Genomic DNA, 13,965 nt, shown 5'->3' with positions numbered 1-13,965 from the left:
CGCAATGATCCAGCGTCGGAGAGAGCTCCACCACACTCTCAAATAGCTCCTCCGACAGGCCTGATCAGCTGCAGGTGTGGCCAATCACCTGCCAGGGCCACACACACACACACACACACACACACACACACACACACACACACACACACACACACACGTCTACAAGCAGGGAGAACGAGGGACAGCAATACAAAATACATACATTATAATATTAGTCCATAACTGCTCAGGGTCCTGGGTCTGACACATAAAATGTGTCCGTCACAATAACGTTGCAGGCTATGCTAGGCTTTGGCCCACATCAGTCTAAAACTGTATGTAACCATGAATAATGTGTTTTGGAAACTAACAGCACAACATGCAGCACTGTTAGTTCTCTCAGTCTCAGAGCAGCGTTTCTAATTCTAATTTAAGTGAAGCTGTCAGAGAAAACAGCAGCCTCGAGCAGCCAGGATATTAGTTTACAGAGGCTGTTAGAATTATATGCCTAACGTTAAAATGTTGGTGACACAAGAATTTCATCTTAATGGCACTGACGTATTCATAGGTCATATTCATGATTTTGCAAATATTCCACCTTGTAGTGCAGTTTGCACAACTTGTTTTAAAAATGCACTCAGCCTACAAACATTACTGATCAGTCAAGATCTGCACAAAGTGACAGACACACTGAAGCAGCTCCACATTTTATTCTTATTGTCATGTATGTCCTATTTGTCAGGTGACAGAAGAAGCAACACAAAGCTCAGAGAGCAATGGTGACACAAGATCACAGGTGGAATTGGATGATGACGCAGAATGAGAAGAGCGAAAGTGGATCGCTAAATGAAACGGATGAACCAGAACTGGTTTGTAAAAATGCTGCAGCTTCAGTGGTGTGGAACTGGTTTAGCTTTCGTCCGTCAGATACACAACAAAGCACTATTTTTGGTAGAGCATGCTAGCGGGCCGTCGTTATTACCGTGTTGTTTGGAAAATACGGCGCACTTAAAATCAATCCTTTGATTTTTCTGAAAGTCGACAGAGCCCCTTATAACCCCGTGTGCCTTATGTATGAACTCTGGTTGTGTTTACTGACCTCGAAACGATTTTATGTGCACGGCGCTCGAAAATCTGTCAGATGTTTCAGTACGACTTTGCTAAGCTACCACCGCTTGATGGATTGTCGGAGCGTTACGGCTGTCGTAGGCAGGAGCCTCGCGGAGTGAGCCATGTCTCCGTGACGACCAGGACACAGCAGTCACGGACGATTGGCTGTGCGGCGAGAAGTAGGTTCAGTTCGTCTATTTTGTTGACGACCGACCGTGCGCTGGTCAGAAAGATGCTCGGGAGCGGTGGTTTGAAAGGCTGCTTCTTTAGCCTGGCCAGCAGGCCCGACAGGCATCCCCGCTTTTGTTTGCGTTCCTTCCGCCGCCTGCGTTTCTTGGCAGAGCCGATAACAATTCACGGAGCACCCGATGTTCTCGCTATCTCCAGGGGGATGTTGTGCACCCTCTGATAATCACTGGTAATGGGGATCTGGCTGTTATATCCGATCTTGCATAATTCCAGATGGTTGTAGGAAAATTTGGCTTCACAATAAGGAAAACAAAAGAAGAAGAAAAAGTGGAGAAACAAAAAAGAAAGGCACCCAAGTGGAGAGCATAGAGCCGCTGCGTCTGTGCGCGCCGCCATCTAGTATACTTCTTCTAGTACACAGCCTGGAGGTGTGTTTGGTGTCATTGTCCTGTTGAAAACTGGTCCCTAAATGCAATTTCTCAACGAGAAGTTTGGGCTCGGGTGAGTCTGCGTGCTGAAGATATCTACCTATTCGGAACCATGGTAACAGGGTTCTGGCTGATCGGAGCTGGCTTGAGAAAGCGGAACCGGCTGTTCAAACCCCCACAAGGCTGCCCGCTGGGATTGGAACGATGGGAGAGGCGTGAGTTTCTCAAAATGGGCTCATTGAGTCAGCACGGATAAGATCTTGGAGAGGCTACGGCTGCTGTGGATACTCAGAATAAGATCTCTGACTGCAGACTGGATACATCTCGGAAGGGCTCGCTCAGAATAACATCTCGGGGAGGCACACTGCCGTGAGTTCTCAGAATCGAATCCCCCCTGCCATCCAGGAGGGCAGGGGGGTGCCGCTCAAGAACCAGGAAACGGGCAGGGAAAATCATCACAGACCCCTCACACCCTGTACACAGACTTTTTGATCTGCTGCCCTCTGGCAGACGGTACAGAAGCCTGCAGACCAGGACCACCCGACACAGGAACAGTTTCTTTCCCCTCGCCATCTCCCTTCTTAACACTTGACCTGTCACACTGCTCCCACTGCCAGACTGCAGCTGCACCTTATGTACATTTGTAGTATTCATTCCACCTCATTCATTTCTGTATTTTATGTATATACGTTTAGATTCGTTATTTATAGTTGCTGTTGTGGATAAGGCGTAGCTTTGGGTCACGTGGTGTCGGTAATAGTGATTGCTATATCATCTGTTCACGTCCTGAGGGAATTTTTGTGAATGAGTGGGTGATGGGGGAAGTCGACTTTTGCTGACCGCTCAAGCTTGGAATGTTTTGATCACTGTTTTTCTACGGATTTTAAGGATTTGATAACAAATAAAGGAGTTTTAACCTGGAACTGTGACTTACGTTTTAAACAGCGGGCGCGTCAACATTATTCCCCTATTCAGCTGCTCGGCGACTCAAAGGCTTGACAGTCGCCAATAGTTGCTTTACACAGCTTTGTGTATGTATGTGTAATGTGTGTATATAGACACGTGTGTGTGTGTGTGTGTGTGTGTGTGTGTGTGTGCCCTCACAGAAGGAAGGTCACAGCAGGAGCTTTTCTCGAACGCATTTCCAATCAGTTTTTTACAAGAAGTGTGGCTCATACAATGCAATGATATAAATGTATTCTTTGTGATACTTTATAAATATGAAACTCTAAAGATTTTGAGTTCATGCACATTGTGAAACAAGAATCTAAATATTTGTGTCACAATGATTTCTATAAAAGCATTTTGTTTATGGGGATAATGTGACAAATCTTTTGTGACCCTATTAATGATCAGTGATAATTGAAGAGGAACCCTGGCTCGGGACATTTTCATGACAAGTGTCAGCGCAGACATCTACTAACGAGAGAACATGTTTTATCATCATAAACACGGTGATGTGAAGCATCGTTAAAGTGTCACTTCCGTAATGTTGACTCATGTTTTTAATAATGACTTTAAAACACTCATTTCTGTGGTTTATTTTAAGTTTACAGAATATAACATGTGGTAAGACGACGAGTTTTACTTCTCACTGTCCGTGTCATGTGTATCTATTTATCATGTATGCTACTTTGCCGAAAATGTTTCATTGTGTTCATGAAATAAACCAGACTTTCACTGTCTGCATCTTTTACTGTTTTCTGCTTTTGTTCACTCCAAGTTTGACAAACCTACAGATATCCAGAGTTAACTCACTAACAATGTGGAGCAGTCTCAGTGTATTTAGCTGCTTTTTCCCTGAACACAACCAACTGAGAGAAACACCTGTAGGCCTCACTTTGGTCATTTTGAACGCTGAAGGAGATTTGTTCCATAGACACCTTATACTAGTGTTTCCTGCACTACTATGTTCTATTTAAATCCAGATTCCTTTTATAGTTTGCAGTGAAATTTGTTAAACCGTTGCTTAATGGGACAGAAGTACACGTCACTCTTTACTAACACATTTATAGATGAGTTTATTGCTGAACGACACAGCTGGCAGTCTCACACACTCTTTAGGTTTTTCAACTTTTGTGTGTAATGGTTTAGTCTATCAAACCTTACCCTTTTCTCCCCAGTATCACAACAGTGTGACTCCCAAAGTACAGATCAGTAAACAACCAATGATTCTAAATCCAGAACAGAAAGATACAGTTGGAAGATGAATGATTGCGTTTTTATGATGTGTAGTAAAACGACCCCCTCTTCTTCTTCTCTGTGTTGGTGTTGTTCTTGACTACAGAGAATTGTTTTTACTAAAATGAAACATTTTCAGATGAAAATGTTTCATTTTATTTCACTGTAACACCCCCTCAATGCCATTTTTAGGATATTCTTGGTGATCCCATTTTTTCATATTTATGCTTTTGGCACTGAGGGTATCTGATACGCACGTTGTCACTGTGTTTTGTGCTACCAGCTGTGAGCTCTGCTTTTGCTTTGAGCAGTCTGTTTTTATTTTGTCTCGCGAGTGTGTGTTTTTCAAACCAGATCCTCCTCAGTTTGATTTTGTTACCACAAACTTTGTGTGAAGTTCACAACAGAGGTAAAGAGATTTAAACACACCAGTTTAAGGACGCAGCGATTGGACCAGCTGCACAGGGCTGGTGAAGCAGAGAGTGTCGGGGGAGATGTGCAACAGAAGCAGAGGGAACATTTTACAAGATGATAAATGGCACATTTAGGTGATTAAGGATTTGTTGACAAGATTAAAAGACACGTCCGTCAGAGTTCAACAACATTACAGTTTGATTAAATAAAAAGTTTTTAAACTACACAAGGTTCATTTTCTCCTCTGATAGTAATCATATTAAACATGTCAAGAAAGAAAGAGTATAAAGAAAAATAGTAAATGTGTGTCTAATTAAACTCTTCCTGTGAACCTTATATCATCCTTTAATATGTTTGGTGTTACAAACTTGAAGAAGCACAGAAAAGATCATCAGACATTAATCTAATCAGTTTTCAGCCTTCATTCATATTGAAAAGTTGAAATCTTCCCTGCTAGACCCAAGTGCAGCGTTTAACACCGTTGGCCAGAACATTTTATTACAGCTATTATTAAATGGAGAGTCCTCTTCACACACTGAGGTTAATTATGAAGCTCCACAGGCTTCTGTGCAAAGACCAGTTCTGTTTACATTATACGTGCTTTAGAAGACATAGCATACATTTTCACTGCTATGCATATGATACCCGCTTTTATTGGTTAAACTGCCGGGATGTCTTAGACACATAATGAGCTTTAATTTTCTGCTTCTAAGTTCAGATAAAACTGAGGTTATTGTAACGGGGCGTAAAAATCTTAGAAACACTGTGGCTAACACGATCCTTACTCTGGATGGCATCGCCTTAAGCCGCCTGTTGCAGTCATTTGGCACATTATAAGTCAAATTGAAGCACACGATCCCAAAGCACAACATCAACATTTATTTATATACAAAAATGAAAATTCTTTTTACAGAAAAGAATTGTAACTTCACAATATTGCATTAAGATGAGCAGACAGATTTTAATCTCAGCATCGTGCACACAGATTTTTCAGGACACTGGAAGAGTTCCTGCCGTGGATTTAGATGTTAGTGTTGTGTGGATGATCCCATTCTGTGATCTTTGTGTTACTAACACTGATGCTTTTACACTTTAGGACCCTCGAGACCTCTGCTGCTCAGCCGTCCTGATCGCTGCCTCCACTTTAACCAGAGGCTGTAACCTCTGATCATTTCACCTGCACCGGCAGTAAAACTCTTCTCCAGAACCAAACGTGCCATAAACCCATCACAGCTTCATCATCAGCTCAGTCTCAGCAACATGCAGACGACCGAGCAGCAGAAACTCTGCAGGGAACGTCTGAAGTCTGTTCTTCAGTTTTCCCAGCTCACTGTTTATTGAACATGAGACAGAAAAATAACTTCACCTTTAATGTGAAACTTTTATCGCCTGTGACATGTTTGCAGGAAGTTTTCATGCTGTGATTTAGTGTCACAGCCATAAATATCACACAAGGTAAAAACTACAAGTCTTCCTCTACCCCCCCAATTTTTGCACATGTCGAGGAGCGTGTCAGGCTACATTTCACTGTGTGTTATACTTATATAACTATGTATGTGGCAAATAAAGAACCTTGAACCTTGAACCTTGAAAGTGAAAGTGTTGATCCGTTCAGAGCAGCAGGAGGAGGAAGGTGGAGCTGAGGCAGGCGAGTGTTAACATGAATATGTTTCTTCTTATGACATAAAATAATTCCACGCTGTTCGTGTCTGTGGGTGAAACGTGAGGCCGGTCGGCTCCTCTGAGCGCTGGTTTCCTGTAAGTAGAGAGGAAGTGAGTTTAGCTGAGAGAGCAGGAGGAGAGTGAGAGCTGTGCTGAGGCAGGTGAGTGTTAACACCGCTCTGACATTACTGTGTCTCTGTGGCGGGAACAACAGGCTCCGTCAGTGGAGGCAAAAATAATCAGACTTTGGTTTTTCAAAGCAAACTACTGTATGTTGGGAGAAGCCGCGTGCTCATTGGATAACGACTTGTCAATCTCAAGTTATTAGCCAATGAGCGCGCAGGTTCACAGTAAGACCCGCCCTTATCACGACGGGTTTTAAAACTAAAATGGCGACAGAAACTCTGTGAGTGGAGTTCAGGCTGACTTTATGAAAGTGCGACGTTTGAGCCACTTCCTGTTCTCAGTCCCGGCGTCCTGATCACCGAGGTTTCTGTTGCTCTGATGTCTGATATTGATTATATCGGTAAACAGGCTGCAGGCAGAAACATCAGGTCTGATCTGAAAATCCCTTCAGAAACAAACTTTAAGAGTTTTATGTCCGTGAGGCTGTAAAACTGTAACGTGTCCTGTGATCCATAAACACTCTGTGATGAATAATCTGAAGTCATTTTGAGCCTGACAGTAGTTTCCTGTCACAGAGCAGAAGCTGCAGGCAGTTTTTGGCACCTTTATATTTAATTTATTCCAAAATAAATCAATAAAGGTAGAAAAGAACTCTCAGTGACATTAAAAATCTATTTTTAAAGACAGATGTGACCAAGTGCAACAAATATAAGATGACATGTTTACAGATATTTGAAGTATTGATCATATGTAGAACACAGAGCAGGTCCAATAACAGAGTCATCCTGCTCACAAACAGCAGTTTGGTTTCATGAGCTCACTTCCTGCAGTGATCCTCAGCTTCTCTCCAAAGGAGCCGTAACATGTGGGCTCCTCACCATGATGATGATCCCAAACACACTGAGTTCCTTCATCCACCTGATCATGTACTTATTAAATAATGTGATGGTTTTGGTGTTTTTTAAAGACTTTGAGCCTCTAAAATAACTGGTTTGGACTTTAGTGCCAAAGCTCCAACATTAGAAAGCCGTCAGTGTGATGCTTCCAGTACAACAGCACCTCTGAGTGTGTGTGTTTACCTCTCAGACTAACTCCACCCTGACATCAAGAAGATGGAGGAAGAGGACGGAGCAGCATCTGCAGCATCCAGCTGTGTGTCTGTGAGGAGTGACGGGGTTACACAAACACCTCCACCTTACAGTCATGGACCTGCAGCAATAATGTAAGAACACTACTAACTTTATTAGTCATTTCAACATAACCATGACAGAATCATTGATCTGTGATTGGTTCAAACTGTTTGATCTGAGTTTGATTTTTATTGACTTGTTTTCTTGCTAAGATCTGAACTCTGTAAGTTTAAGTGAAGTCAGTGCAGCAGAATCAGAGAGAAGAGCTGAGAACAAACTGAGTTCATTCAGAGACAGAAAAACTGGCTGATGATTGGCTGACCTGTCAGCGTTATGAGGCAGACACAATATCACAGAGGGATCAGCTGATCATATGGCTGTCAGAGAGAACTGATCAGTTATTGATGTTTGTGTTTGCAGAGGTCAGAGGTCACAGTCTCCAGTATCCAGCTGTGTGTCTGTGAGGAGTGACTGGTCCAAAGAAAAAGTTCCTCCAGACTTCAGTGATGAACCTGCAGCAACAATGTTCTTCAATCATGGAGCTCAGCTGACCATGTAAGAGAGCTGCTGACTCAGAGTTCAAAGGTTGTTTCTATAAATGTTCTGCCAGTGACATCATAACTTAACCTAACACTGGTCTGTGTATGAAGTATCATTTAGTGGCAGTTGTTAAAGTTGTATAATGATGATGCTAGTTTGGGGTGTATTTTCCTGCTGATGCAAATGCATCTACTTTGCCCTTTGTCTGGTGCTTTGGACAAAGACGTCCAATGAAACTCAGAACAACACAGTTTGCACCACCAGCAGGCAGAGGAAGTGGCTGACATCCAGAAATCCTACCAGTGGCTGAACAAAGCTGGACTGAAAGACAGCACAGAGGCACTAATCATGGCAGCACAGGAACAAGCTCCGAGCACAAGACCCATAGAGCCCGGGGTCTACATGGCTCTTTTTGGGGGGGTTGTGTTGTATTAATAGTGACTTTGTTTCTTTGGACCTGACCAAAATCTTTTGTTTTTCAGTTCAGTTGCAACATTGACTAACACTAATGCAGGGGTCGGCAACCTGCGGCTCTTTAGTCCTTACAGTGCGGCTCCTCGTGGTTTGGGAAAATAAATTAGAAGTATTTAGCTGAAGTGTATTTTATTTATGTTCTTTTTTAACTTGTAGTTCTAAATTGGAAGATTTTTGTGATATTGAAATATAAAAATAAAATTATATTTTATTATTTTTTCATCGTTCAAATAAGCGTCACACTCGTGGAAGCCGGTGTACCCGCCGAGACGCCGTGCATTTATCGAGACTTTCAGCCCCAGGTAGGCCAATTATGGATCTTCGGATCCACATTATGTCAGCAGCTGTTCTCCACCGTGAACTATGTTAAAAACAAACACCGCTCACGCCTCACAGACGACAGCTTACAGTCCTGTAAAGATGAAAGTGACTTCGTACAGCCCCGACCTGCAGACACTGTGCGCAGAGGTTCAGGAGCAGAAGTCCCGTTGTAAACATATCACGGCAGACCCGACGATGTTTGCATGAACTCGCTTTTCAGCTTCTCTTTATTGACCACTTTTCACACACGGTTGCTGTACGCACACAGCCGGCTGTAGCTTTGCAGCTCACAGCCCGACACACACCAACACAACAGCACAGACGTTAAGGCGGCGAGGCGTGATTGCGGGTGCCGCTCAGGTGCGTCCGCCTCCCCTGCAGCGGCGCTGCAGACCACGCCCCGCCACACACATTAACCAGGTAAAATACATATTTAGGCAGAATTTTGCAAATATCTATTTTTCATCTTTCAGCAGCATAGAGCTTTTTTTCCAATTATTTTTTAAAAGTCAGGTCAAGGCTCCAAAAGCCCAAAGGAGATATAAGGGTGGCGGCTCACAGCAGTTTTTGTTTGCTACATCATTTTAGTTCAGCTGGGTGTCTTTCCTTTGGTTATATTTCTGTAAGAGTTCAAATGTGTTCATTACATAAATAACATGTAATTTTCTCTGTAGCACTTCATGGATTTCATAAGCAACACACCTTAGTTGTTCACACAAAGCATAAAGGTAAAAAACAGTATATACAGTGTTATCTTCATTCTAGATGTCAAAAAGTATTTGTGGCTCCCAGTGTTTTCTTTTGCGTGGAAACTGGCTCCAAATGGCTCTTTGGGTCCTGAAGGTTGCTGACCCCTGACCTAATGGTATATTTTTTTTTAGCTGGATCGTTCTATAAAAACATGAATCAAATCTGAGAAAAGTTTCCACCTGACCTGTTGAATGTTATTGAAGCCAGAAGTTTGCCTTCATACTGTGTTTCTTGCATGCCTTTTGTGGTGTACTAATTGATGTGAAATGAATGCAATGTGGTTGTGTTTGCAGAGGTCAGAGGTCACAGTCTCCAGCATCCAGCTGTGTGTCTGTGAGGAGTGACCGGTCCAAAGAATATCCTCCACAATTCAGTCATGAACCTGCACCAACAGTGAACTTCAATCATGGAGCTCAGCTGACCATGTAAGAGAGCTGCTGACTCAGAGTTCAAAGGTTGTTTCTATAAATGTGTTCTACCAGTGACATCATAAATGATTCCTAATGGTGGTCCGGGTACGATAATGCTAGTATCAATCGTAGTAGTAATGCAATCCAAGGTAATGATTTCTGCTCTGTTGCTGTGAACGTCTCTGCAGCCGTCTGTACTCTAATCTGAGACAACTATTACTGACAGAAACCATCACATCATCCAGTTTGTGTGTTTGCAGCTGCTTAAAAGATTTTAAACAGAGATTAATCAGTAATTCATGTGATGTGTTTGTGTTTGCAGAGGTCAGAGGTCACAGTCTCCAGCATCCAGCTGTGTGTCTGTGAGGAGTGACTGGTCCAAAGGAAGACTTCCTCCACAGTTCAGTGATGAACCTGCAGCAACAATGTTCTTCAATCATGGAGCTCAGCTGACCATGTAAGAGAGCTGCTGACTCATTTACGGGTGTTTGAAATTCTGTGACCACTTTGTAATTTTAGTTTATATTTTAAAGTGTTTATTTGCAGTTGCCTGTATTTTTATTACACTGTGTGTAATGTGGTGGTTTGTGCTGTTTGGGATCGTTTTGGTGTATTTGTGTCAGAACATCAGATAAATGATTTCATCACATTTTAAAAGAAAGTATCAGGATAATAATCTGAACTGAGTCATCAGAAATAGAAAGATGGTCTCAACAGGCCACTGAGCTGATCTCCAAAGAAATGCAGAAGATTGAAGAGTCCGAGGCTGTTTATTTGTCACAGGCATCGTCATACACGTACAACACAGTGAAATGTGCTGAGCTGCTCCTGTGACTGGACAAAACATTAGAAACAATCATTAAATGAAATAATGAAACATTGTGCAGATGTAATGTTAAAGTGCTTTGTGCCACATTAGCACAGCATGTACTGACAGAGCAGTGCAAGCAGAACAAAGCAAATGAGCAAAGTGATGTAAACAGAGTAACTGAACAGAGTGAGCAGAGTAATATCAGCAGTAATGAAGCAGCAGGATCAGTGTAGCAGCGTGTGACGTCATAATGAATCAGGTATGATCTGAAATATGACAGTGAGACAAGAACATGATGTAAGGTCCTGTTTAAACCCTGATGGTGATGCTATGAGGGGAGCATGTTCTGATTTAGGACTTGGATGGTCTGAGGATAGAAGCTCCTCTCTGTTTGTGTCCTGATGGTGCAGAAGCTTCTGCCTGATTGGCTCTGTGATGAAGGCTTTTACTGTGGAGTTTGTAGGCTGATCACTCTGTGTTTAATAAGACAGGCAGGAACAGCAAAGGAAACTTGGATTCTGAACTCAAACACAAGTTTCTCCACTTTGACTTTTCTCTGTGACCATCAGAGCTTCTGCACAGTGTCATCAAATCTGGATGTTTGTCACTGACAGTCAATGATTTTAGTGATAAAGAAATGTGTTCACAGAGGGAGGAAGAGGAAGAGGAGTGGTGTCTGTGAGGAGGAGCAGCTGTCCTGCTGTGCTTTGTGTCAGGACGTCCTGAAGGATCCAGTCTCTACCAGCTGTGGACACTGGTTCTGCAGACAGTGCATCTCCTCATACTGGGACCAGTCTGCTTCATCAGGAGACTGGTCCTGTCCCCAGTGTGGAGAAAGATCCAGAAGCAGAGCTGGACTGCAGACAGCCAGTCAGAGCAGCTGTGTACAAAGTAAGACTGAACATCTGTCTGCTGATGGACTCATTTCTGAAAACTGGACTTCTTGTTGTTGTTCAGACATTGAAGAGTTTTCTTTCTGTTTTTCTTTCTTTCAGCAGATGTTGGTCTGCAGGAGGTTTTAGATGAACATAAGATCAGTCTGAGGAGGAGATGTGAACGTGTGACTGAAGGAAGTGATGAAACAGGAAGTAGAACCCTCCTCAACAGGATCTACACTGAGCTCTACATCACAGAGGGACAGAGTGAAGAGGTTCATAGCCAACATGAGGTGAGGCAGCTGGAGACAGCTTCCAAGATGGACGCCCTCCATGACACTCCAATCAGGTGCCAGGACATCTTTAAAGCCTTACCTGACCAACAGAGACCCATCAGAGTGGTTCTGACCAACGGCGTGGCTGGTGTTGGAAAAACCTTCTCAGTGCAGAAGTTCACTCTGGACTGGGCAGAGGGCTTGGAGAACCAACATGTCAGTGTGGTGGTTCTGCTTTCATTCAGGGAGCTGAACCTGATCAGAGATGAGCAGTACAGTCTTCTGGAGCTGCTCCATGTTTTCCATCCAACATTAGAGAAGGTCACAGCAGAGAAGCTGGCTGTCTCTCAGCTTTTGTTCATCTTTGACGGCCTGGATGAAAGCAGACTTTCATTGGATTTCACCAACAGGAAGCTGCTGTCTGATGTCACACAGAAGTCATCAGTCAGCCAGCTGCTGACAAACCTCATCCAGGGGAATCTGCTTCCCTCGGCTCTCGTCTGGATAACTTCCCGACCTGCAGCGGCCAATCAGATCCCTCCTACATGTGTTGACAGGCTAACAGAAGTACGAGGCTTCACTGACGCCCAGAAGGAGGAGTACTTCAGGAGGAGATTCAGTGATGAAGAGCTGTCCAGCAGAATCATCTCCCACATGAAGACATCCAGGAGCCTCCACATCATGTGTAGAATCCCAGTCTTCTGCTGGATCACTGCTACAGTTCTGGAGCACATGTTGACTACAGAGCAGAGAGGAGAGCTGCCCAAGACCCTGACTGACATGTACTCACACTTCCTGCTGGTTCAGACAAAGAGGAAGAAGAACAAGTACCACGAGGGACATGAGACGAGTCCACAGGAGCTGACGGAGGCTGACAGGGAAGTTCTTCTGAAGCTGGGGAGGCTGGCGTTTGAACATCTGGAGAAAGGAAACATCATGTTCTACCAAGAAGACCTGGAGCAGTGTGGTCTGGATGTGACAGAGGCCTCGGTGTACTCAGGAGTTTGTACAGAGATCTTCAAAAGAGAGTGTGTGATCTTCCAGAAACCAGTCTACTGCTTTGTTCATCTGAGCATCCAGGAGTTTCTGGCTGCAGTCTACATGTTCCACTGTTTCACCAACAGGAAGTCAGAGGTGCTGAAGGACTTCCTGGGAAAAAAATACAAAGAGTCATCTCTGGATGATTTCCTTAAACGAGCCATGGAGAACTCCCTCCAGAGTAAAAATGGCCACCTGGACCTGTTTGTCCGCTTCCTTCATGGCCTCTGTCTGGAGTCCAACCAGAGACTCTTAGGAGGTCTGCTGGGTCAGACAGAGAACAGTCCAGAAACCATCCAGAGAGTCATCAAGAACCTGAAGAATAACAAGAAGTTTAAATCCTCTCCTGACAGAAGCATCAACATCTTCCACTGTCTGATGGAGATGAACGACCTCTCAGTACATCAGGAGATCCAAGAGTTCCTGAAGTCAAAGAAAAGGTCAAAGGACCTCTCTATGATCCACTGCTCAGCTCTGGCCTTCATGCTGCAGATGTCAGAGGAGGTTCTGGATGAGTTTGACCTGCAGAAGTACAAAGCATCAAAGGAGGGACGACTGAGACTGATTCCAGCTGTGAGGAACTGCAGAAAGGCTCGGTGAGTCCAGATGTGATCATTACATCATTGATCAGTGTCGGTTAATAGTTTAATCTTTAAATTAAAAACACAGTCCTTGGTTATAAAGTGCTTTACAAACACCAACATTACGGCTAACAGCTGGATTCTCCTGTTTCAGTGCAGCTAGCCAAACAACAAAGAGCCACTTGCTGCTAAAGACAGAGTGAAAGTGGACGGTATATCCTCCATTCTTAATGTAAAACACATGCAATGAATTGTAATGCACCATCTGTGTTTACCTTCATGCAGTTTTCTCTTTATGGTGGACTTGGATATTTAAATGTTTACCTCCTGGAGAGTCTTGTTCACTTGATTAGTTTTTGTGAAGGGGATTCTCCTCACCCCGTCTCCAAGGGAGACACCAGCTACCCTTCAGAGAAAATTTATTTGCCCCACTTGTAACCACGATCTGGTTCTTCCAGTCACTGCCCACAGTTCGTGACCATAGGTGAGGGCAGGGACGTAGATCGACCGGTAAATTGAGAGCTTCGCTGTCAGGCTCAGCTCTCTCTCTCTTCACCACGACAGACCGGTACAGTGTCCACCTCACTGTTACCGCAGCAACGGTCTGTCTGTTGATTCCTGCTGCCCTCCCCCTTCTTTACACGACCCTGAGATACTCAGACTCCTCCACC

The 13,965-nt window shown here is 43.7% G+C and overlaps 1 protein-coding gene across 3 annotated transcripts in view; it reads left to right on the top strand.

Annotated features, from left to right (window-relative positions):
* LOC112432436 (protein NLRC3) overlaps positions 1 to 13,965 on the top strand; it is a 3,307,575-nt gene that overhangs the window by 1,662,189 nt on the left and 1,631,421 nt on the right. For 2 of the 3 annotated variants that reach the window (XM_076881168.1, XM_076881154.1), the window contains exons 1-2: positions 10,327 to 11,416; positions 11,521 to 13,309. The exons of the other annotated variant lie outside the window; for it this stretch is intronic. In XM_076881168.1, the coding sequence (XP_076737283.1) occupies positions 11,143 to 11,416; positions 11,521 to 13,309 (2,063 nt within the window). In that variant the 5' untranslated portion in view covers positions 10,327 to 11,142. Of the gene's footprint in view, positions 1 to 10,326; positions 11,417 to 11,520; positions 13,310 to 13,965 lie in introns of those variants that run through there. 3 annotated transcript variants of the gene reach the window in all.

Source organism: Maylandia zebra, unplaced genomic scaffold (assembly GCF_041146795.1).
Source record: "Maylandia zebra isolate NMK-2024a unplaced genomic scaffold, Mzebra_GT3a scaffold03, whole genome shotgun sequence".
Classification (NCBI taxonomy): Eukaryota; Metazoa; Chordata; class Actinopteri; order Cichliformes; family Cichlidae; genus Maylandia; species Maylandia zebra.
The sequence above is the reverse complement of the archived record's forward strand: the minus strand, read 5'-3'. Positions and strand labels throughout refer to the sequence as shown.